The sequence below is a fragment of the Musa acuminata genome, chromosome BXJ3-5 (assembly GCF_036884655.1).
Source record: "Musa acuminata AAA Group cultivar baxijiao chromosome BXJ3-5, Cavendish_Baxijiao_AAA, whole genome shotgun sequence".
NCBI lineage: Eukaryota > Viridiplantae > Streptophyta > Magnoliopsida > Zingiberales > Musaceae > Musa > Musa acuminata.
In genome coordinates, this window is record NC_088353.1 from 36,829,658 (window position 1) to 36,851,915 (window position 22,258).

The 22,258-nt window shown below is 40.0% G+C and overlaps 3 protein-coding genes across 10 annotated transcripts; all 3 read left to right on the top strand.

The window, feature by feature from the left end:
- The first annotated feature begins 867 nt into the window (after positions 1–867).
- LOC135638713 (uncharacterized) lies at positions 868–6,128 on the top strand. 4 transcript variants are annotated; one of them, XM_065152018.1, is made up of 3 exons: positions 868–1,198; positions 1,310–1,531; positions 2,795–6,128. In XM_065152018.1, exon 3 carries the CDS (start codon positions 2,907–2,909, stop codon positions 5,925–5,927), a length of 3,021 nt encoding a protein of 1,006 aa, XP_065008090.1. In that variant the 5' UTR covers positions 868–1,198; positions 1,310–1,531; positions 2,795–2,906; the 3' UTR covers positions 5,928–6,128. The 4 variants fall into 4 exon arrangements, with proteins under 4 accessions (XP_065008090.1, XP_065008092.1, XP_065008091.1 ...); XM_065152019.1 differs by lacking the exons at positions 868–1,198; positions 1,310–1,531 and adding exons at positions 1,860–2,005; positions 2,092–2,218; XM_065152020.1 differs by lacking the exons at positions 868–1,198; positions 1,310–1,531 and adding an exon at positions 1,621–1,853.
- Positions 6,129–9,189: 3,061 nt separating this feature from the next.
- LOC135637836 (uncharacterized) lies at positions 9,190–13,072 on the top strand. 4 transcript variants are annotated; one of them, XM_065150662.1, is made up of 8 exons: positions 9,190–9,408; positions 9,857–9,956; positions 10,427–10,638; positions 11,173–11,323; positions 11,460–11,584; positions 11,805–11,867; positions 11,967–12,035; positions 12,823–13,072. In XM_065150662.1, the coding sequence occupies exons 3-8, from the start codon at positions 10,450–10,452 to the stop codon at positions 12,931–12,933; spliced, it is 708 nt and encodes a 235-aa protein (XP_065006734.1). In that variant the 5' UTR covers positions 9,190–9,408; positions 9,857–9,956; positions 10,427–10,449; the 3' UTR covers positions 12,934–13,072. The 4 variants fall into 4 exon arrangements, with proteins under 4 accessions (XP_065006734.1, XP_065006735.1, XP_065006737.1 ...); XM_065150663.1 differs by having other exon boundaries at positions 9,906–9,956; XM_065150665.1 differs by lacking the exon at positions 12,823–13,072 and adding an exon at positions 12,186–12,507.
- A 5-nt stretch (positions 13,073–13,077) lies between these two features.
- Positions 13,078–15,020, top strand: LOC103985746 (uncharacterized). Of its 2 annotated transcripts, none has more exons than XM_009403553.3 (3): positions 13,078–13,428; positions 13,928–14,049; positions 14,116–15,020. In XM_009403553.3, the coding sequence occupies exons 1-3, from the start codon at positions 13,228–13,230 to the stop codon at positions 14,777–14,779; spliced, it is 987 nt and encodes a 328-aa protein (XP_009401828.2). In that variant the 5' UTR covers positions 13,078–13,227; the 3' UTR covers positions 14,780–15,020. The 2 variants fall into 2 exon arrangements, with proteins under 2 accessions (XP_009401828.2, XP_009401829.2); XM_009403554.3 differs by having other exon boundaries at positions 14,191–15,019.
- The last annotated feature ends 7,238 nt before the right edge of the window (positions 15,021–22,258 follow it).

The following is a 22,258-nucleotide window of genomic DNA, read 5'->3' on the forward strand; positions in this document are numbered from 1 at the left end:
ATCGAATGTAGCAAACAATGGAGGATTCTGGCCAAGTAGCAGACCATCTCTTCCAAGGTTTGGGCTGTCCCATGGAAGAAGAAGAGTCGTACATGCGTCCCTCCTTAATACCCTGCGGAGCGTTGTCTGCGTTGATAATGACACCCTCCACATTCTTCCATCCCTCATCCCCAGACTCCACCATGGTCTCGAGCACACCACATGTTACTTGTACTTCGGAGGACATATACCTCCACCATCAGATGTGGTGAGCAGATCTCTCCTCCCACATTGGTGGACCAGATGAAAGCTTCCGGCGCTGGCCATGGAGGAGTAGCAGATGTAGAGGATGAGGCCATGACCACATCCTGATTACTTAGTTGCATGAGGAACTAATGAAGTCAAGCAGCTGCTGGTTTTGCTTGGGTTTTACCTGCTATTACCATCCAACACTGTCAGATAGAAAGATGGTTTTGTTTGGGTGCATGTCATGTGTCGGCCACAGAAGCTGATGGAAGCACCATCTTCTCTGAACTCGTTACCAACATTACTGTGTTGGCCATCAGCTGACACCGTGTGACAGAGATATTGCAGTCAGGCAAAGTGTAACTCCATAAACGCCCCCTGAAAACCTTTCATACATGGTAGCAAAATCTACAAGGGAGGACTGGACAGATGGAGAGAGATGCACCAAAACAAAACAAAGCACCAATGTTTTCATCGGCTATCACTAACAAAGAATAATAATAATGGTGGTGATGATTCCTACAGAAGTACATTACAGAGGCTGGTGACTCTTTCAGTTGCACCAAACACTAGAAGAGGAGGAAGGGAGGGTACTTCCATCTTCCCCTACCTCAGTGTCAGATGCACACCCTCATGCTGTTCTTGAGAGAGGGGAGGGCTCTACAGCCTCCTCTACCAGCAAAAAGGGGCCTAAAGAAGGAAGGATGGCAGGACAATGGCAACAAGTGACAAGATCAAAGCATTGTCGACAGAGACCTCCTTTAACATAATTGCAGCTCTTTCAAGGCCTCGGAGACCAAAGAAAGGGAAAAGGAAACAGTAACTCTGGTGCTCCCATACGGTCTTGCTTTCTGTTATAACTCTTCCCTGGATAAAGTCTGAGATCAAGGCCAGGAAACATGTTGGGTTTTGTTTTCGGAAACACTTCCATCGATCTTGAGATTTGAGCTGCACCACAGCGTAAAGCTTTGAGGTGATTATTGGATTTTGAGCTTGGAAACAATAAAATTGAGATTTATGCTTCAGAATTTGATGTTTGCTTCTCCTTTATTATCATCAAACCGGTTCTTGTTTTCAAGAACAGGAAACACGAAACAGAAACAGTACAAAACTGCTGCTTGTTGTCACGCGCCGCCTGTCAATAAACAAAGGCACCAGCTTTTTCCCCTCCGATATATCTTATCGCTGTTCACGGTGGAGCTCCGCTGTTTTCTCAGATTAGTCTATTTGGCGAGAGTGAGGAGGGGAAGTGGAGGCAGGCATCCATGCGAGTGCGCGTCGGGGAGGGGAAGAGAGCAGGAAAGATGTAAGCTTTCTTGATCTCCACCCATCAAAATCTCTTCGTGCTCTGTTTTTTGCCAGAGATTGGTGGCTCTCAGGTCCCTGTCACGCCCTCAATGGCCGCCTGATCACCTTCCTCTTATGCGTCTGTTCCATAGCCCTCAGGGATCTCGTTCTTTTTCCTTGGCCACAAAAAAGGAACGATCTTGCGAGCAAGAATCACGAAAAAGATTTGGTTTTTTCGCTGTTCCTGCGATGTTTCGCTGTCCCTTGTTGGTTCTTGACGAAGCGACTCATTTGTTTTGTTGACATTTGGTGGGATCCTTTTGGATCTCGCGTGCATTAGGGTATTAAGAACATGCCTTTTTTATCCTATGCAATCTTAAAGTCTGGATCTTTACATAGAGTTCATGAAAGGAGGGAAGCCAGCACAGATCTGGCAGGGTCGCTGCATCTTTGCATAGTGAACTTGTTGGATCGAAGACACATGCGGCTTTAGGTTCTTGGAAGCCCTTCTCCCATGTTGTGAATTTGAGCTCTTGTGCAGGGATCTCGCCTCAGTTTCCTTCCCATTCTTGTTTTCAGATTTTGCCCTCAGAATGCATTTAATCTGACGAGATCTTCGCCATTTTCTTCATCGTGAATGTATAAGGAAATGGAGGGTTGTTTCCTGAAGTCCTTGCTCCGAAAACTTCAGAGGATTCTGCTCCATGTTAGGAAGTTTAAGCTCACGAGTTGCTTTCCTTTTCGAGATCTATGCCAATAAGTTTCTTTCTTCTGCTTTTGATTGGTTTCTCAAGCTTAGGACTTGGTTCTTGTCTTCATCTTGAGATGGTCAGATTACCACCAGCACATATCTGTTTATCCTCTTTGACTATATTTCTTTCCCATTAAAAAGGAGAAAATTTCAGATTTGTAATCTACCGGATGAGAAAATCTGTATTGTTATAGTAATTTCAGTTTGAAATCTTCAGAATTATTTTGTTAGGTCAGCATAGTTAAGATTGCCCACGAAACTTGGTCGGTTTTCTTGAAACTTGACGTGATGACTGTCATCGCCATGGACTTAGGTGATGATCATGGTGATGACTGTCATCACCATGAACTCAAGCTTCTTACAGCTATGACTCATTTGCCTAGAAAGAAAAGAAGAAATTCAAAGTTGGTGCACTGATTTCTTGATTTGGCTGTCAGCTTTGAGTTTTTGTCCTTTTAATCTCAAGATATTGTTGTGTTAATTAGATTTCTTATTTGTGCCATACTAATACTTGATCCTTTCTTATTTCAGAACACCACTTTATTTGGAGTTAATACATTTCCATGTTTCTGAGGGACAGCAAAGTCTAGTTAAATCAAATATCAAACACTGAAAGTGGTGGATATCTTATGAAGATGGATATATGGAGCTTCAACAAGAAAGCTCCAATGTCGGGGCGTTATCTGCCACAACCCTTCGGAACCCTTCATCTTCTTCTTCAGCGTTCGTCTCTGCTAATCAGTCCCCTTTCTTCTCCCCACGGTCACCATCAACACATACCTCTGAACCTCTAAAGCATGACAGTGCCGCATGCCCAAACGGTGTCGGTATTACCGTGGATCATCTTGTCTCCCTAACTGGACGGTTGCAGTCAATATCTAATATCCATTTTGTTGCTTCCAATATTTCTCCTGCTCCCAGTTTCTGTTCTTCCAGTAATTTTGGAACTCCAGGAGCCGTATATAACAACCTTACTCTGGTTTCCTCCTTTAATGGTGTTTGCAATGGCAGTTCATCTAATAATAGCCAGGGGACAGGAAATAATTTCTTGGGTCGAGGGGAGAAGCAGAAGAGATTGGGCAAAAAACAGGGGAAGCTTTTGTGTTCCCGGCCTACAGCTTCAGTTTCTTCAACTAGTAAACTTCGGAGCTACGATGTGTACATAGGCTTTCATGGAAGGAAGCCATCTTTGCTGAGATTTGCCAACTGGCTTCGTGCGGAGCTGGAAATTCAGGGGATCAGTTGCTTTGCATCTGACAGGGCTCGATGTAGGAATGCTCGCAGCCATGATGCAGTTGAAAGAATAATGAATGCTTCTGCCTACGGTGTGGTGATACTCACAAAGAAGTCATTTGGGAACCCTTATAGCATAGAGGAGCTTAGATGTTTCCTGAACAAGAAAAATCTGATACCAATCTACTTTGATTTGGGCGCTGGTGATTGTCTTGCCAGAGATGTAATCGAGAAGAGGGGAGAATTATGGGAGAAATATGGTGGTGAGTTATGGATGCTTTATGGTGGCTTGGAGAGAGAATGGAGAGAGGCCATTGATGGACTCTCAAGGCTGTTGGACTGGCGGTTGGAGGCATGTGATGGCAACTGGAGAGATTGTGTACTGCAGGCAGTTGTTTTTCTAGCTACAAGATTGGGGAGGAGAAGCGTGGTTGATAGAATTAATAGATGGAGGGAAAGGGTGGAAAAGGAGGAATTCCCGTTCCCTCGAAATGAAGATTTTGTTGGGCGGAAAAAGGAACTCTCCGAGTTGGAACTTATTCTGTTTGGTGATGTTAGTGGAGATGGAGAAAGAGAATATTTTGAACTCAAGACGAGGCACAGGAGAAAATCTCTGGTTATCGGGCGCCCTGACAAGTATCGTGAAGAAGAAGATGCAAAAGATCAACAATCAGAGAGCAGCAGCAAAGGAAAAGAGCCAGTTCTATGGAAGGAATCTGAGAATGAAATAGAGATGCAAAGGTTGGGAAGTCCACTAAAACGATACCGCCCTCTAAGGCCAAAGAATGGAAGCAGGCACACCAGGAGAAAAAGATCCATGAAGATACTATACGGCAAGGGTATTGCTTGTGTCTCTGGAGAGTCTGGAATTGGCAAGACAGAGTTAATTTTGGAATATGCTTACAGATTCTTTCAGAGATATAAGATGGTTTTATGGGTGGGAGGAGAAGCCAGATATTTTCGGCAAAACTATTTGGCTCTGCGAACCTTTTTGGAAGTTGACCTTAGCATCGAGAATCATTCTCTTGAGAAAGGAAGAACAAAGTGCTTTGAGGAGCAGGAAGAGGAAGCCATTGCGAGTGTTAGGAAAGAATTAATTCGAGATATCCCGTTCTTAATTATTATAGATAATTTGGAGAATGAGAAAGACTGGTGGGACCAAAAAGATATCATGGATCTGCTGCCACGCTTTGGTGGAGAAACACACTTAATAATAACTACATGCCTTCCTCGGGTGATGAGCTTGGATCCCATGAATCTGTCTTATTTATCTGGTGCGGAGGCACTGTCTTTGATGAAGGGAGGCGTAAAGGATTATCCCATGGTGGAAGTTGATGCTCTCAGGGTCATTGAGGAGAAGCTCGGCAGGCTTACACTAAGTCTTACCATTGTTGGTGCCATTCTTTCTGAGCTTCCTATTACTCCAAGTAGACTTCTTGATACTATTAATAGAATGCCTGTGAGAGATATGGCATGGACTGAAAGAGAGGCTCTTACATTTCGAAGAAATGCAGTTCTTGTTCAACTTTTAGATGTCTGTCTTTCCATATTTGATCATGCTGACGGACCAAGGAGTTTGGCCACCAGAATGGTTCAGGTAAGCGGTTGGTTTGCTCCTTCTGCAATTCCAATACCACTCTTAGCTTTGGCTGCACACAAGGTTCCAGAGAAGCGTCGTAGTTCCCCCCTTTGGAAGAAGTGCTGGCATGCATTATCCGGCAGCTTAACTGCTTCTCGTATCAAGAGATCTGAAGCTGAGGCAACTTCCATGTTGATCAGATTTGGGATTGGGAGAAGCAGCACAAAACCTGACTGTATCCATTTCCATGAACTCATCAAATTATATGCTCGCAAAAGAGGGGGCAATCGGTTTGCTCATGCTATGGTACAAGCAGTTTACCTTAGAAATTCCATTTCTCTATACCCTGAGCATCTCTGGGCAGCTTGCTTCTTACTTTTCGGATTTGCAACTGATCCCATTGTTGTGAGACTAAGACCGTCCGAGTTGCTATTTTTCATGAAACGTGTGGTTCTGCCACTTGCAATAAACATGTTTGTCAACCTATCCCAGTGCAATGCAGCATTGGATCTTCTCCAGCATTCAACTGATGTTCTAGAAGTTGCTGCGGACTCCCTCGTTTCACGAGCTGAGAAGTGGCTTGATAAATCATTCTGCTGCGTCAGACAAGTTCAATCTGATTCTCAGAACACATATCTCTGGCAGGAATTATCACTCTTGAGGGCAACTGTTTTACAAACAAGGGCAAAACTAATGCTCAAGGGAGGACAGTATGACAAAGGAGATGACCTCATTCGAGAGGCTATATTTATTAGGACTTCCATATGCGGCGAGCATCATCCGGACACCATATCTGCTCGAGAGACACTAAGTAAAGTTACAAGGCTTCTCATGAATGTCCAAGTTAGTTAATTTTTATCTATTTTCTTCACAATTTGCTACACATTCTTTCATGTGGTTTCACATTAGAATCACAGAAATGTCTCGGCTTCAAATAACATGGGAATAACTTTCACTTTTTTAATTCTCCTTTCTTCTTGATTTACTTTCTGACAGACTTTTCTCTCTTTGGCCCTTGTAAAATTTATGGCCAATATATATTGAGTTAGATCCGAGCGGTGACATTCTATTATGTGGTTGCTTTTGTCTAGATGTTATACTGTGCTCGTTCATTCGGCATAGCTGAATACCGTCACTTGAACTGAGCTGTTAGCATATTGACGTCGAAGTGGTTGACACTGAAAAATTCTCTGTCTAACATTATCCTCACTTGTATTTTAGATTCTTCGACAGCATTTGAAAATAGGAAAATTAGCACACTCTTCCCTGAAATGTTGCAATGAGTTGTATGTTGTTCGAAACTATCACAAATACCATTTTTAAGAGTAAACATGGTACTTAGTTGTCTTAGATTCTGTGCTTGAGAGATGCATGACTCATTGCAACATTTCAAGAGAAAAATATGATATTTCTTTCCTCGCTTGGTGCCAAAGAATTAAATTTGCTGATTGGAAATATTACTATAGGAAATGCCTTGGACACATGACATCTTAGGAATGTATCTTGTGACCTCCAAGCCACAGAACCATGGATCCACATTGACACTCATATATGTTGCGACTCCTTGGTGGATTATATGCCTGTCGATGTATAGTTTTATGATACCTGAATTTGATTTGAATAACAATCTTTTGGCTTATCAGTAAACTGATGAACTGAATAGATATTGTCCTTAAATTTGCATCAATTTTCTTCCCATTCTATTATATCTAACTACATTGCTTAGGTTGAATTTTGTAATAACCTTGTTAATATGATATGAATTTTAGTGATTGCATTTGGTCGGTTTATGCCTTCTGAGACTGCTACTTTTAACTGTTCTCAAGATTCTTGTTGAAATGTTATGTTAGTTGTGGAGCATATCATGGAAAACAAAGAAAAATGCAATCACCTGAAAATGATTGCAGCAGTAGATATGTCATTAATTTGTTCATTTAGAGTTCTTTGTCTATGTTATCTGGGTTGATCATATCAAGAATATGCTACTGTGGAGCAGAGACTCTGCTCATCTCAAGTACTATTTTGCCTTGAAATCTTTGTGCAGCTGACACTAGAAAGAATCCTTGTGGACATGTTATACAGATGTAAGGAAATATGGCTTATGTTTTGTATTGGTTACATTGTGATATCTCTCTTAGAAGTTATCATTAAGCTAAACATACTTCTATGTGTTGTTTAATACAGTAGCTCAATTTCATTTCTCTCTCTCTCTCTCTCTGTTACACTACTTCCAAGCTATTTGATATTTAATGTCTTTAGTAGCTAATTTAGTTGATATCTTTAATAGAAGCAATATTTTTTTTATAAAAGTCAGATTAAGTTATTATAGATAGGATTGGATTTGGAATGAATTTAGATGCTCTAAATAGAGGAAGGATGCAATCCATGGAAGGTTCATCAGAGAGTAATTATTAATGTGGAACTCATCATCACTAATCACCTTTGTATTTCAATCCTGACCTAAATTTGACTCCAATGCCACTTTTCTATTCCAACTCATCCTAAATCTAATTACAAGAGTAGATAAATCCAATTCAAGCACCTTAGATAGATTTGCTTAACAAGATTTTAATATGTTTTGTTTTAGATGAAAAGTGTAAGATGATTTTCTTAAAAAAGATTTTTTTTGAGCTTTTTCAAAAAGATGTCTTGAGTTTTTAATTTAATTTTTTTAATATTTTAAGTATCTCTCATCATTGTCGATCATCGTAAGCTTTCGTCGTAAAGGATTTCTTTATTATTATTATTATCATCATCAATGAATATGATAAGCTACAGATTGGATTGTGAATTGATTAATGGATCTTTCGTTTCCATCTTCGATCATTAGGTGATTAGAAACTACAATATGCTCACATTTTGTCCAACCAAGAGGGGGAAATTGATGACATGATTGATCAAAGCTCCATTCAAAATGTCCCCCTTATTCTAACATTTCGATTAGACTTGAAACCCAAATATATGGTGCAAATTCAAATGAAAAATAAATATTTTTGATAAAAATACCAATAAAGGAGACAGATATAATATTTAAATTTATATTTACAAATATTTTTATTAAAACACCGACAAAAAAAAAAAGACAATTACAAGATTCAAATTGGGATTTGATTTAGCCACCTATATACTTAGAGCAAGTGTTCTTTCTCTCCTCCTCCTCATGAGATCAACTGATTCATTTCCAAATCATTCATCTAAAATATCTAAGATTCATTCAAGTGGTACAATAATTAAATGTATACTACGGTCCAATCCATCCCTATTCCACCATGTTCTATTCTATTGGTCTTTCTCTCATCAATTTTGGATGGATATGGTACGGTTCTACATGGTTCATGAAATTGATGTGGGCCCACATCGGACACGTAGGTGATAATGCTAAGTATATTTTTATCATCTTCCTTTCTATTTTTTAGTTATTATTATTATTTATTTATTTATTTATTTTTGAATCCGAGGCCGGACTCCAAATGCTTCCTAAATTCCGGACTTGTAGCGCGCCCTATAGATCTGTCACTCCCGGGCGCGCCGCACGGCGGGACGAACGCACCCACCCGACGCGTACCCGCGCGAGAAGCGATGCGGGCCCGCTTGGGTCCCCGACAGGGTAGTCGACGAGTCGTTTCCTCGCGGGTCGACGACGGCGTCTCCTTGCGGATTAGATCCCGACAGCCGGATGCGTACGCGTGTCGTTGTCGTTGCTCCCCATGCGGCTCGGCTCGGCTCGACTCGACTCGGCCGGTCGGCAGCTCACGTGAACCCACGTGACTCGGGTGAATGGAAAAGTTCGAACGCGTTGAGTGGTAAAAGCGTAAAAATAAAAAAATAATTTTAATCATATTTCATCGAATTTTCTTTTACGAAAAAATAATTTGATTGGTTTATGATCTTTTTTGTGTAAGAGAAAACACGAAAAAGTAAATTAACTGAATCAAAATAATATAAATTTTGGACGAAAATGGTTCGGTGAACAAAAAAGGTAAAAAGGAGTATAACGGTACAGAACCGTTTTAAGACTCTACCGGGTGAAGCCGAGCCGTAGCCACTGCGTCGGCTTCCGACCGGAAGGTTCCTTAAAAGCCGGTCCGAAACGCTCGCCTGCTAATACTGCAGCAGTCGTAATGCATCTACTGTGCCCTCCCCTGCGCTCTTCCCCTTCTCCCCTCCCCAAAAGATCGCACGAATCCCTTTTCCGGGTTCCAGTTCTCGCAGATCTGCCCGTTTCCGTGATCGCGGAAAGCCCTAGGTCTTGTGATTTCCTCGGCTAATCCCCCGCATTTGGACGGTTCGTTCGAGTTCGGTCCTTTGCGTCGCTGCTGCCTGCAGCATTGTGGTATTGCCTTTTGATCTGCTTGTTTGGTTTCTGTTTTGATGTTTCGTCTTGGTTTGTTGTTGGATTTGTTTAAGGACTATAAGGAATTGAGATTTAGATCCCCGACGATGGATTTGAATTGGCTTCTTTTTTGGTGGGAGATTGGCATTCTGTTCCTTCAGTTGGATACTTTATTCTCTGGATTTAATGCATGCTTTATCCGAAGAACCACATTAAAATGTAATCTGTTCGTGTGAGATCAATTTAACATGCTCGCCTACTCTGATTTTGCATTTAGTTTCCTTCTCTAATTTCTAATCCTTGGAGAGATCGATATTGTGATACAGGATGGTGTTGAAAAAAGTGATTTTTTGATGGTACAAAATATACAGTCGATTCTTCTCCGAGTGTCTACGAACTTACTGCTTGATTTGATATGCGATTTCAATTATGCATTTCATTTTTGTAGGACTCGTAAAAGTAGGCTTTCGTCTCAGCACCTCTTTAATCTATAACAGGGTGATCACTCCAGGAATATGTTGTCCAAGTTGCTCGGCTCATAGAATCAGGTGAGTTTGTGGAACTTGACATGCATGTTGGCATCGATCACTATGACTTGATTTGTTCCCAAGTCACTCATTATGTAGTCTGCAAATAACTTTCAGAAATGTTGGTTTCTGAGAGTAATTTTCTTCTCTGACAAGATTTGTTGGATGTCGAGTAGCCTGTTACAATTTTGAGCATTTGGATTATATTCCAAAGTCCAGTCACAATCTGTTTGGTGTTGATCGAGCTTCTATTGATATTTTTTAGGTGCGGGTCCTGCATGGGGATAAGCCTGCACCTGAAAGATGTGATGTTGTACTCATACATACACAATCACCCTACTTATTCCTAATTCAAATGTCATTGCATTACTACGTGCCATATCATTTTTTTGCTTTTGTGATCTTGAATTATAGTATCGAGTTTATCTAACGGTTGAGCTTCTCTGTCTAGCTGAAGAAATCTGATGTATTTTTTTCTGCTTGAAACTCAGGTGGTAAGAATTTTATTCAAATCATGGAGGCCGAGTTGTGTTCAGCCCGGACCCTATCTACATCTCGGGAGGAAAGTGGTGATGAAGAGCTCTCGGTGCTTCCCAGGCACACTAAAGTCATAGTAACTGGTAACAACAGAACAAAATCTGTTTTAGTCGGGCTTCAAGGTGTTGTGAAGAAAGCTGTTGGTCTTGGTGGCTGGCATTGGCTGGTAAGTAACTGTTTTTCATCGTATCTGTTCTTTTACTGACTTCCGCTCTAGTTCTTGCATCACAGAACTCATGATGATTGAATATTATGAGGAATTAATTACCTATATCCATAATTCAAATTCCAATTAGAATTCTTTTCAAACTGATGTAGAGAAAGTGAAAAAAAAAAAGGAAAAAAATTTCCGCTAAAACAACCATTTCCAGTGTGATTTATTGAGCCACAATCAGCTTACCATATCAGTTCATAGTTGACTGTCCTTACTTTTCTAAGTTTTATCAATATGTTTAGAAATGCATAGGTGAGATGGCTATAGTAAGTCACTTATTAATGTGTTTAATTTAGCTCACAGATATTATCTAAAAAAGTTTTGACTAGACCTGTGTGATTGCTTGTTCGACTCTTGTCATTATCCTTTCTAATAATTTGAGAAAACTTGACACTTGATAAGTTCCTTTTTTATTATTTCCATATATTTTTAGCCGTACTTAGCTGCTTTTAGAAATAAAAAGCTCATGTTATGACATTTGATCAGGTCCTAAAGAATGGGGTGGAGGTGAAACTACAAAGAAACGCATTGAGTGTCTTAGAAGCTCCTACAGGAAATGAAGACGATGATAATAATATTGACTGTGACAACTCATTCTGCAGTGGTTCAGCTGTGGGATACAAAGACATTGCTTACTGTGAGTTATCCAGACTGGCAAGTACTATTTGTTTAACTTGGTCCATCTAAATGGTAGGATGTAGGATTATGTTTGCCTGAAGTGAGAACTAAAACCTGCACTATAATCTCTTTACAAAATGACCTTGTTTGCGCAGCTAGCTTAGAGTTCCATAAACCGACAAAACCAAGAGTTAGGCATACCAGGCCATGGACATCTTTGGCAAAGTCGAATGGACGAAGCAACCATCGAGGCACTACTCACTCTAATGGTCACAAGATGGTGAGAAAATATTGACTTGAATAACTTAAATGACATTATGTAGTAATTTCTTTTTTGAACTTTTAGATATTTTTTTATTGAATAGGGTGGTTGTGTATACATGTTAGGAGAAAATAAACTTTTTTATGTGCATATTATCGGTCATCTCAAAAATATAGCTTGTAGATTGGGTTATATACATGTTGAGAACCTGTGCTTATACTTTGTAGACTATGAACAGAGAGTAAATCTGGCAAAGCTTGGAACACCCACCTTATGGAGATATGGGAGGCATTTCAATCTTGTATGTTTCTTGGTGGAACAACCATTCAACTATTCTCATTGGTAGTTCTTTTACCTGCTTCTTGCAAAGTTTAACATCAAATGAGTAATTGATAAATAGGTAAACATCAACCCTAACCCTACAAAGGAACAGCTGATTCATGTGGTGCAGAGTCATTTCCGCTCACAGGTACTTGTTCTATCCATCATTCTTTTATATGTTTAAAGAATCTGCTACACCAATTGCATCGACAACTATTTTTCATATCTCCTTTATTTCCTTGTAAGCCCCCCACTTTTCTGATTAATCTTATAATTGAACCTTCCCACTTGCAACAAGCAACTGGATGAGATGCAAGTCATCGTAGGCTTCATCCAAGCTGCAAAGAGATTGAAAACTCTCTACTCCTAGAGAAGAAAAAAGGAACAAAGCGGTGCGGCAGGATCGACACGAGAAATTAGCATAGATCTGATCAACTGGTGAAGTAAGAAATCTGTGTGCTTGAACTAATTAGCCAATTAGTTGGTGCAATTCATGCCAAACCAACTTGAAAGAAATTGTAGTGTGATGATACTAACCATGCTGTCTAATGATTTATGTTGTAGTCAAGTTAATAACATGTGTATCAGTGCAGTCTCTTTTAGAGGTTGCAGCAACCCAACTCCAAAAATCTTACACAGGAAAAGCCAGCTGATGAGCTCCTAAATTAACATGGACAACTGGTTGGTTTATTATGATGTATCATCGAGTGTGTTCATCCAAAAACAATCATTTTATGTGCTTCTCTCTCAATAGGCCAATATTGATGACTTGTGTTTTTAATTAAATCGTGAAATGAAGATTGAAAAGAGGACTAAAGAACAGTCTGATTTAGATAAATATTGAGTTTGGTTCATAAGGTAATATTTATTTTATCTTCATGCTTACTTCCATTGACTCTCTTCTACTAATGAAAAGCAAAACCATCGACATGTAGACATCGAGGCTCCGACGACGGCGGACTTGCATGTTATGCGCCATCCTTTCACGCATCTCAATGCGGCATGGAGGGCATTTCCGTGCATCTGTGCAACTCCATGGGCATTAATGAAAAGAAAGAATTTGCCATCTGTTCGCAAACGTTTCCCCGTTGGTGCACCAACTGGGCCCCGAACTGTTCCTCCAATCACAAGGTTGAGATCTGAACGGGTTATAACTCGATAACGATAATAATAATAAAAGGCATTCCAGGGAGAGAGAGAGAGAGAGAGAGGCAGGGAGCGTCCCCGAGAATCCCAAGCAAGAAGGTAGCCACCACCTCCCACCTCTTCGCTTTGCGTCGCGCCGCCCGTCCCACCTTCCCACCCTGCCCTCCGCCTGGCTCGGCGGCCGTCGATCGGCCATGCGGATCCGAAAATGCGCCAACCGGCTGCTGGGGACGACCCTGCCCGCCTGCTCTTCTTCTCCGCTGCCCGCTGCGCCGCCGCGGTCGTGGGGCACCGACGTCCCGGCTCCCGCCGCCGCTGCCGCTCTCCTCTGCGAGCTGAACCGCTCCCCCTGGGATGATCTGACGTGCCTCGATCTCGTAGCTGCTTACGATCAGGTACGATCCATCTTCCCCTCACCTCCTCTTCCGCCTCCGTCTTTAACTTGCAAAACCCTTCCTTTCGGCTGCTGAATCAGCATACAAAGCTTAAATTTCGACTTCTTTTTCTGGCCTAAGACTCTGCCCCTCGCGTTTTCTCGAGCAAGAGTGTTTCCTTCAAAGTTAGGGTTTTTCCTTTTGTTTCTTGCTCGCTTTCATCCCTAATGCTGGAAATAGATCCGGTTGGGAGAGGCAGCATGAGAGCTGATGTCGGAAAACAATTCCAGCTAGCTTCCTGCTTCCTCTGCTGGTATTTGTTTGTGGAAGTTCCGCTTCCGATTCATGAAAGAAAGGGAATTGAATCGGAAACTGGAAACCCTAGTTGCTCGATCGATCACGATAGAGCAATCAGATAATCTGCGCTGTTGCCCTGGTCTCATTTTCGATTCCCTTACTTTCTCTCTTTGCGGATTTTTTGTTCTTGGTCCGACGGCGACTCGACCTAAAACGATGGCAGGAAGAAGAGGATGACGGGGGCATTCTGGGAAGTGGCGTGAAAGCTAAAGTGGGAGAAGTGAGGGGTATTCCGGGAAATCGCATCAAATATGAGTCCGCTGCTGTAGCTTGTGTCCCGAAGAGGTAACCATCAAACCTTGCTCTTCTTCTTCTTCTTCTTCGTCTTCTCCCTCTTTCCTTTTTGCTCAGCTCCCCAGACCATTGGGAAATGGAGCGAAACGGAGACGTAGGTCCTCATGCCGGAAAGCGATGCTTTTCTGACAGCGAGGCACGCATGAACTGGTCGCGGAAGAAGGAGACGGCCAAGACGAGGAGAAAGAAGAAAGACGACGTTGTCGAAGCCAGAGGAGGAGCTGCGGCCACGGAGGCCTGCTCGAGCTGCAAGAAGAGCGACGGCAAAGGTTGGCACTGTAAGCGGCGGGCGCATCACCCACACTCGCTCTGCAACTACCATCTCGCCCAGCTCCGCTCCTACAGCTGCAGCCATGGCCATGGCCATGGCAAGGCCTCAGGGTCACCCAAGGAAAGCCACGGTGACGTCGGCCGTAGGAAGAAGAAGACCGAAGCAGCTGGAGCCGACTCTAGCTTCTACTATTACTACTCCGGCTTCGGTCCCTGGCGAGGAAAGACGAGAGGCAGCAGCAGTGATAACGGCGACGGGTGTAGTCATCCGGCTGCCGATGAGGAGGAGGTCGAGACCCCGATGGCCGGCGAGGATGAGGAGGACAGCGAGGACGATGACCATGATAACAGTGGGAGGGATGGAAATGATGGTAGGAAGGAGGGCAGGAGGAGCTACAGGAGGAAAGGGAGGAAGAGGATGAAGGCGCGGTCTCTCAAGTCTTTGCTTTGATGCATGTCGTTGGTAGTTGTCGTCGTAACGTGCCGTGTTTCCTAATCATGGATCTTTGCATGCTTCGGACGTCGTAACGTGTACGTGGGCCGGGCTTGGGTGCAATACGTCGACATCTTTTCCTCACAATTATTTTTAGGTGATTTACCTGAAAAAATACTTTTTTTTGTGCTTTTCACTGCAGAATAATTATAGGCTTTTTTGTTCAAACTCAAAATAATTAATCGAATTTTATTTCTTGTGACTCGACACAATGGATCAAACCTTCACAATAAGAACGATTGTTTTTTTAGCGTAAGTTGGAATTAAGAAAAAATTATCTGTGTTGAAAACCAAAAACTGATCTACTTAATTAATTATACATGCATATAGTCTCATGTTTATATATATATATATATATATATATATATATATGTTGTAATAATAATAATAATAATAATAATAATAATAATAATAATAATAATAATAATAAGGAGATATGTTGACGTCATCCAGCCGGTTCTTTGTCCCATGGCGGTTGTCCCCTCGCTTCGACTCTTTCGAAGCTTCAAACCCATCTCGTCTTTGCTGACCACCATCGCAGCCCAACCTTTCTCGTCGCCGTCTTCTGCTCCTCCTAGTATCCGCATTCACGATGAGCCCCGGAGAAGCTTCCACCGCGCAACCGTTCGCCGTCGAAAACTTGCTTTTGGGGTTCTCGTTTGCGGCTGTGAAATCTACGGGTTGGAGAAATCTTCAGAGTTCCTGATGGTATGCCGGACTTCACGGTCCTTGTTCCTTGGAATCTTTCTTGATTGTTTCTTTTGGTAATTAATCACCCAGACGCACGTCGTCTAAAGAATTTGTTCTCTTCGAATTTGATTGTGCTTTTCGTTTTGGATCGGATAATATATGTAACCCTAATGACTGAAAAGAAAGGTGATCAAAATTGGTGATGCGAGGTGGCATCGTCTAGTTTTTGTTACTCGGATAGTTTGTAGCAAGAAGAGTGAAAATAGTGACGACTTGTTGGATTTTGAGTGGAAAGCAGTTGATCCCCGAAACTGCAGCTCGAAGGAGCAAAGAATCCTTATGTTGCTCACAGTTTGCTGGAGTTGTCTCCTTGGCCTTTTGCAGATATACGGAATCCCTAATTTAGGTTAGACTTGGTCGTGGGAAATGACTTAAGAGTTTTGGTTAATGGAATCCTGTTTCCTAAACCTGTTATTGACTCTAATCATGGGAGAAAGGGTAGACCTTGGGCCATTAAGAAGCTCATTCAGGATGGAGTACATGCAAAACATGGGAAGGTGTTGCTATCAAGTAAAAGGTGTGGATCTTTTGCAGGACTTATACTGCCTAAGTTTGATTGGTCATTTTCTGCATAATTTTTGGTGAGAATCTTTAAGCTTAGAAAGGTTTTACACATACATGTCCATTTATGTATCTGTATATATACATAATTATATATCTTTGTGCAAGGATGATGCAGTTTGACCATATTCTGCTCTGGTCTTCTCCTAAATTTGGCTAATCAGTAAGGGTCCCTGTTTTCCATCTTTGGCTAGCAGGGCACACTTTTTTGTTCCCTTTTTTTCATTTTATAGCCAGAACATGGTATGTCCTCCATTTCATGTCCCTGCTTATATCTAATAAATTTCCAATTGCATTTAGCACTATTTAGCTTCAGTTTGAAATCTTTAGTTGCTTGTACGACTGTAGGTTGTTGGACTTGGAATATGGTTCATGTAGGACCAAGCAATGTGGTAAATTTTGGCCTCTATCTAGTCAGTGCACCATCTAATACTTTTCTATTTGAAACTTCACATTGTTTACTTTATTGGTCTTTCTTGATGATGTTTCATAATTATCATCCTCTGTTAAATTTATTGTTCTTTCCTGATATTACAATTTAGCAATCGAATGATATGTCACACTTGTAATCAATCTTCAGTAGCTGTGGCATGTTTGCTAGCTGTTCTAGTTATATTGGTACACATTTGCATGAGCATTTATACACTGATTGTGAATTGCTTTTTCAATTTTGTCACAATAGTTTACTCCTTAGTGGTTCATAAGGGTGAACACATTGGTCCTTTTGGCCCATGAATCACAGAGATGCCATGTGACATAGGTGACCGTGACAGTACCAGTCAGCAATCCTCTGTCTCAATCCACAACTGACTGTAAAAAGAATTAGCTAGAGCAAGTTCAATGTTCAGTGCATACTGATTTGTCCTTAAGAAAACTACAATACCAAAAGGAGAATCCTAATGCAGTCAATGGCTAATCATACTTTGAGCACTGTTAAACTCTTAAGCATTCCAATTTTTTTCCATATCAAATTCTGATCTAAGCGTCGGAGAACGATCCTTCTAGGCCTATTCCTGCTGGTCTTTTCCTGTTTTGGCAAATTGAGATGACAGTGATTGAGACATTGGATGCTTTGATATGGTCCACTTGAATGCAAGAGATGGTCGAGATTGTCTCTCGCGTTACTTAGAAGGACAACCATATTCGACATTATCAGCGGTCATCTACTTGACAGTGTAAAACCACACATTGCTTGGGCATGTGTGTGTCGAACAAATTGTTTGGGCAACCGCCTACTTTATTCCAAAGATATTGGGGATTCCAAAACCTAACAAAGCCTCTATATGTTGATTGAGGTGCTGATGATGTCATGATGCATACTTACTATGATGTTGGCATTCTTACAAGTAATGGGTGCATGTAACGCTTGCCAATATATGGAATTTTAACAGCAATACCTGGCAAATGGCTGGTTTGATCTCACATAGTTCAGCATATACTATGTCAATTGTTGGCTAGTATGGCTAGGACCTTAACCCTTGTTTTCAATTTGTCTACTGAGGCTTTGATTAGTTTTTTTTTTTACTTTTTTAATTTTAAATTATGATCCATTAGTTTATTGGTTAGGAAGATTATTACTAACTATGGTTAATAGAGATTGTTAGTTTATGCCATCAGTCATCGTCATCGAAAAGTTCTTATTCAAGAATTATATTGCTTTAGTAAACAGAACACTATCGTATAGACATCTGAATAACCTGCTTGTCTTGTTCAAATTGTAGTATGGTCAAGTTATAGTTAGAAAGCTCTGGGCCAGACTACTTAACATTGGGTTCTAAGATGCAATTATGATGACATCAAAACCATACCTATATATATGATCTTGGCCAAACATAAACCTTTCGAATGCTACATCTATTAGAAGCTCCAGGTATCTCTTTCAGTGAATTGCACTGCAGGCTAATTTATGTTTTTTCAACCAATGCACTTCTTCAGCCCTTCATTTCCATAGGTCATGTTTCTCCAATACATATGTAATTTTTTTAAGCACTGAGGAGACACATAGGAGAAACTATTATAAATTATGCATTGCATATGTTCTTTTATGTTTTGAGAATGTGAAATATTAGAAAACTGGTTTTGCTTTCTGATGTCCTGTCATCATGGTAGGTGTACTTATGCTGGTGTTAACATTCAAAACTTTGGAGTCAAAGATTATAATGCATGTATATGCACACATATAACTCTCTACAAGATAAGGTATATGGATAGCATGTTGATATATGATCATAATGATGTGGATCAAAATCTGGCTAATACTGTTTTCAATTTTAACATAATCTTTCGTTATAGTGTTTCCTCATTTCATCTTTATAACTTTGATGGGCCTATCATCTCTACTAGTTGTTTTAATCAAGATCTTTTGAACAATGTCCATTGCTCTGATATGTGCACCAATACTATCTTAATTTTATCGTTCCTGTGTTTGATTCTAAATGTCTCTTTCACGCTCCCTTTAAATCAATATCACATTCATGCCTAAACTATCATTGTGCTTCCTAGTTATATTCATTGTCCTGAACAGTCCTGTCCACAGGTATAGCTCATTATTAAAGTTGGTTATATCTATAATAAATTATGGTTATTGAGACTGAGGTGTTCCTGACTTTGATCATGGATTCATCTACTTCTAGAGTTAGTTTTAGCTTGGCATGTTAAGTAGCCATACTCTTCTCCAGATTCACTGATTTAATCTGGCATTGTAATCTGAATTGGTTTTCATCAGTCATGGTTATATATAGATTGAGGAACGATGATTTGACCTTCATGCTCTGTGACAAAGACTACAAGTTATCAACTTTTATAATCTTGTAACTTCTTGTACCATGTTATCTGCTATATCTTTTGACAAAGGCTTCTGTGTAATACTTCCATAGCCTTTGAACACAATAGCCCTCAGTAGATGTTTTATGATTCATTTGTCTAATCTAGATTTTCATAATGTTGTTGTTGTTGGGTTCTTAGTGACTGCATCCATTATAAATTATCTTTATCCAGTGGGCTGATGTTAGGGTATCCTTTGTCATCGGTTAATTTGTATGATATCAGTGACAATGATGTAGCCACCTCTAGGTTACATTTATGTTTCTGTATCTAGAAATTTAACTGGAAATTTGAGTGAGGGAAAAGATATTATTCATACTTGAGACATTCGAGTATAGGAAACATCAAAGTGGTTTCCAACTGATTGCTTTGGACTGACTGATTAATTGCAGAAATCCATTAGATTGCAACTTGAACTGTTACTTGTCATCTGTAGAAGGATGAAGGATTATGCCAATTGATAGTGCATCATCTTTAGAGAGAAGGATTTTCTGGGATGTTCCTTTTACACTTGTACATTTGTAACACCACTATGTGCACCCCTTTTAATTGACATGACACTGACAAATATGAAGTGATTAAATGGGCTATATGCGGGCTTTCAGTTGAAGGTCTCCACTTGCTAACCATTTCAGGAATTCCTTATTCTATTCGCTAGCATCATATTTCTTACAGCACTACAATTGGACACAAAGCATCAGCTTTCTGAATCATCTTGTGTTCATCATAACATGAAAAACATTAAATTGAAACTTTGAAAATATGCAAATTGTCTTTTTTAAGTGTTACATTTTAAATACTTTATCTTGGTAAGTCTTTAATTGAAGTATTTACTTCATGTTAATAGAAGACAAAATCTACATTCCTTTGAAAAACTGGGTACGGATGGAGTGGGGCAATACTGTTTGGTATTCACTGCAAAGGCAGGTCAATAAAATAACAACTTCCTTTAGTTTCAATATTTTTGAACTTTGGAAGTTACTTGCAGTATCTAGCTAAGATCTGTGGTTGGAGTAGTGGTTTCTTTGAATGACGTATATTGAAATAGTTCTTTGTTTTCTTTTTTTACTTTAATGTGGCTTCTCCTATATCTTTGTTATCCTGTATCAGGTTCAGTTAGCATAAGCATATTCTTTTTGGTAGTCCATCTTAAGGATAACATTCATCATGTTGAACCTTTTCTCATCATCATGTTTTAGTGCTGTCATTCAACCAAATGCTTGATCAACTTTGCTTGCCACTTCTGTGAGGTTCACAGTGACAACTGTTTGTTAACTGATCAGGGCACCATGGATAGCTATCGCCACAAAATTGACATGCATAAGAACTAAAATATTTCAATTTCCTACTGCAAGGATGTGCTGATATGTAAGAATAGATGCCCTTTTGTTAAGGGAATTTAAGCATTAGATGTTCTTATCATCACTGTTAAAATGGAGGCATGGAAAATTTAGGTTCATCCAAATACAAACAACCTCAGATTCAAAATGTCCGGCTGCCTAGTGATTTTTTTTTCCCCTTGCTTGTTAATTAAATGAATTCGATTTCTGTTTATTTCTTCACCTAAATGGTAAGACTGAAATGTTATTCTGGAGACTCATTTACAAACACAATGGTTGTCCTACCCTGTTTATTCACCTGCAGATGATGCATTGCATCTTTTGTTAGCAGTGCATGAACTAGACATCAAGAATAATTTCTGTGTTGTGTCTGAATCATGTCAATTAGCTTGCAAGTTGTCATAGAATCAAACTTTTTACCCTGAAAAGGCCTTTCCCATTACGAGAGCAGTTATGGGGCTTGGTGGCTTGCATTCTTTTTGGCCTACAAAGCATAACTTTATTAGTCTAAAGCAAGATAGTTGTTTGACCGTAAGCTAGCAGACATGACAACTGAACAACCCCCACCCACTCCTTTACTAAAGTAAAGATGAGAATCATATTGTATTGATGCAGGAATGACCCAAGAAAACCGAAGTCAGCCCCCCTCCATTATAGAAAACAGAGTGGGTTTAGCCAAAAAAAAAATTCTTAGGTAGATAAAGCTAATTTTTTATGTCAGGGATACAGCTTTCCTATCAGCACATTTAGAGGCTAGTCTGTATGACACATTCTTTGCAACAGACCATTTAAGAAATAAGGGAAAAAGGACAGAATTTAGAGGGCACGGCTATAATTGTATCTTATACTTTGCTTTTTTTTAGTGTTCTACCAATGAATAGTAAAAGTAATACATGGAGGAGGTTTTTATTGAGACGTCCTGGTGATTAGCATACTGTTTGATAAGCATTAGATTAGAGTCCATGCTAAAGATAGGGAACAGAATAATGGTAGTTGAAAGATCTTATATACTAAGAAAGCTTTCGCATTGGATGGTTTTACTACCGAAGATAGGGAACATGCTTATTGCCAGCATTTAAAATTACTGCATTGAATTTAATGTGGTCGTAATTGTTTTATTTTTGTTCCAACCCATTGCAGTATCTTATTAGTCTCTTATTTTGAAATCATAATACCTTGTCGGCTGAATGATGCTATAGGAAACTGTTTAAATATTCTTTTTATGATATGGGACTTCAAATCTCAAATAAATCTTTGAACTTTTGCAGACTTTGAGACCAGTTGTAAGACCTACACCTCAATTTGTTCAGACTAAAAAGATGCAGTTTTTTGTCTTTCTTGTTCTGATTAGATATTCGTCACTTTTATCATAATGTACGACCTCCTCCATGTACAGAGTCCAACAATGCCATTCCCAGCAGGACCTTATGCAGTTGTCGGCTGCGCTCATCAGGGTCGTGTGCATATCTCAGACCATGGGAGTAAGTGTTTTGTTGCTTCGAGTAGGCACGAGACTTTGATTTCTTCACTTTTTAGAAACAGAGTAAGGAAAAAAGAGAAAGAAATAAATAATCGTAGTGAAAGATAATATAAATATAATCCTTCAATATGTTAGAATGGTATTTTGCAATTTTGGTGCTTCGATACTTGAGTGGCAATATTGAAAAATGGCACACCCACACTAATGAAAACATGATACAACGGAGGAGGTGTACGTGTATATTAGGGGATGAAAGTGGGATGGTCGAGATTTTATGTTCTCATACGCAATTTATATTGAAATTTTATTTATTTTGATATCAAAATTTTATTATCCAAACTCTTTCGAATATCTATGTAAAGATCAATTCTATCTGTATCCACAGTCAAGAATAACATTATAATCCGCCAAAATTCTGATCTTGTTGGCGCTTTGATATTCTAAAACCCTATAGATATTTATTTTGGCAATCAAGAAGCAACA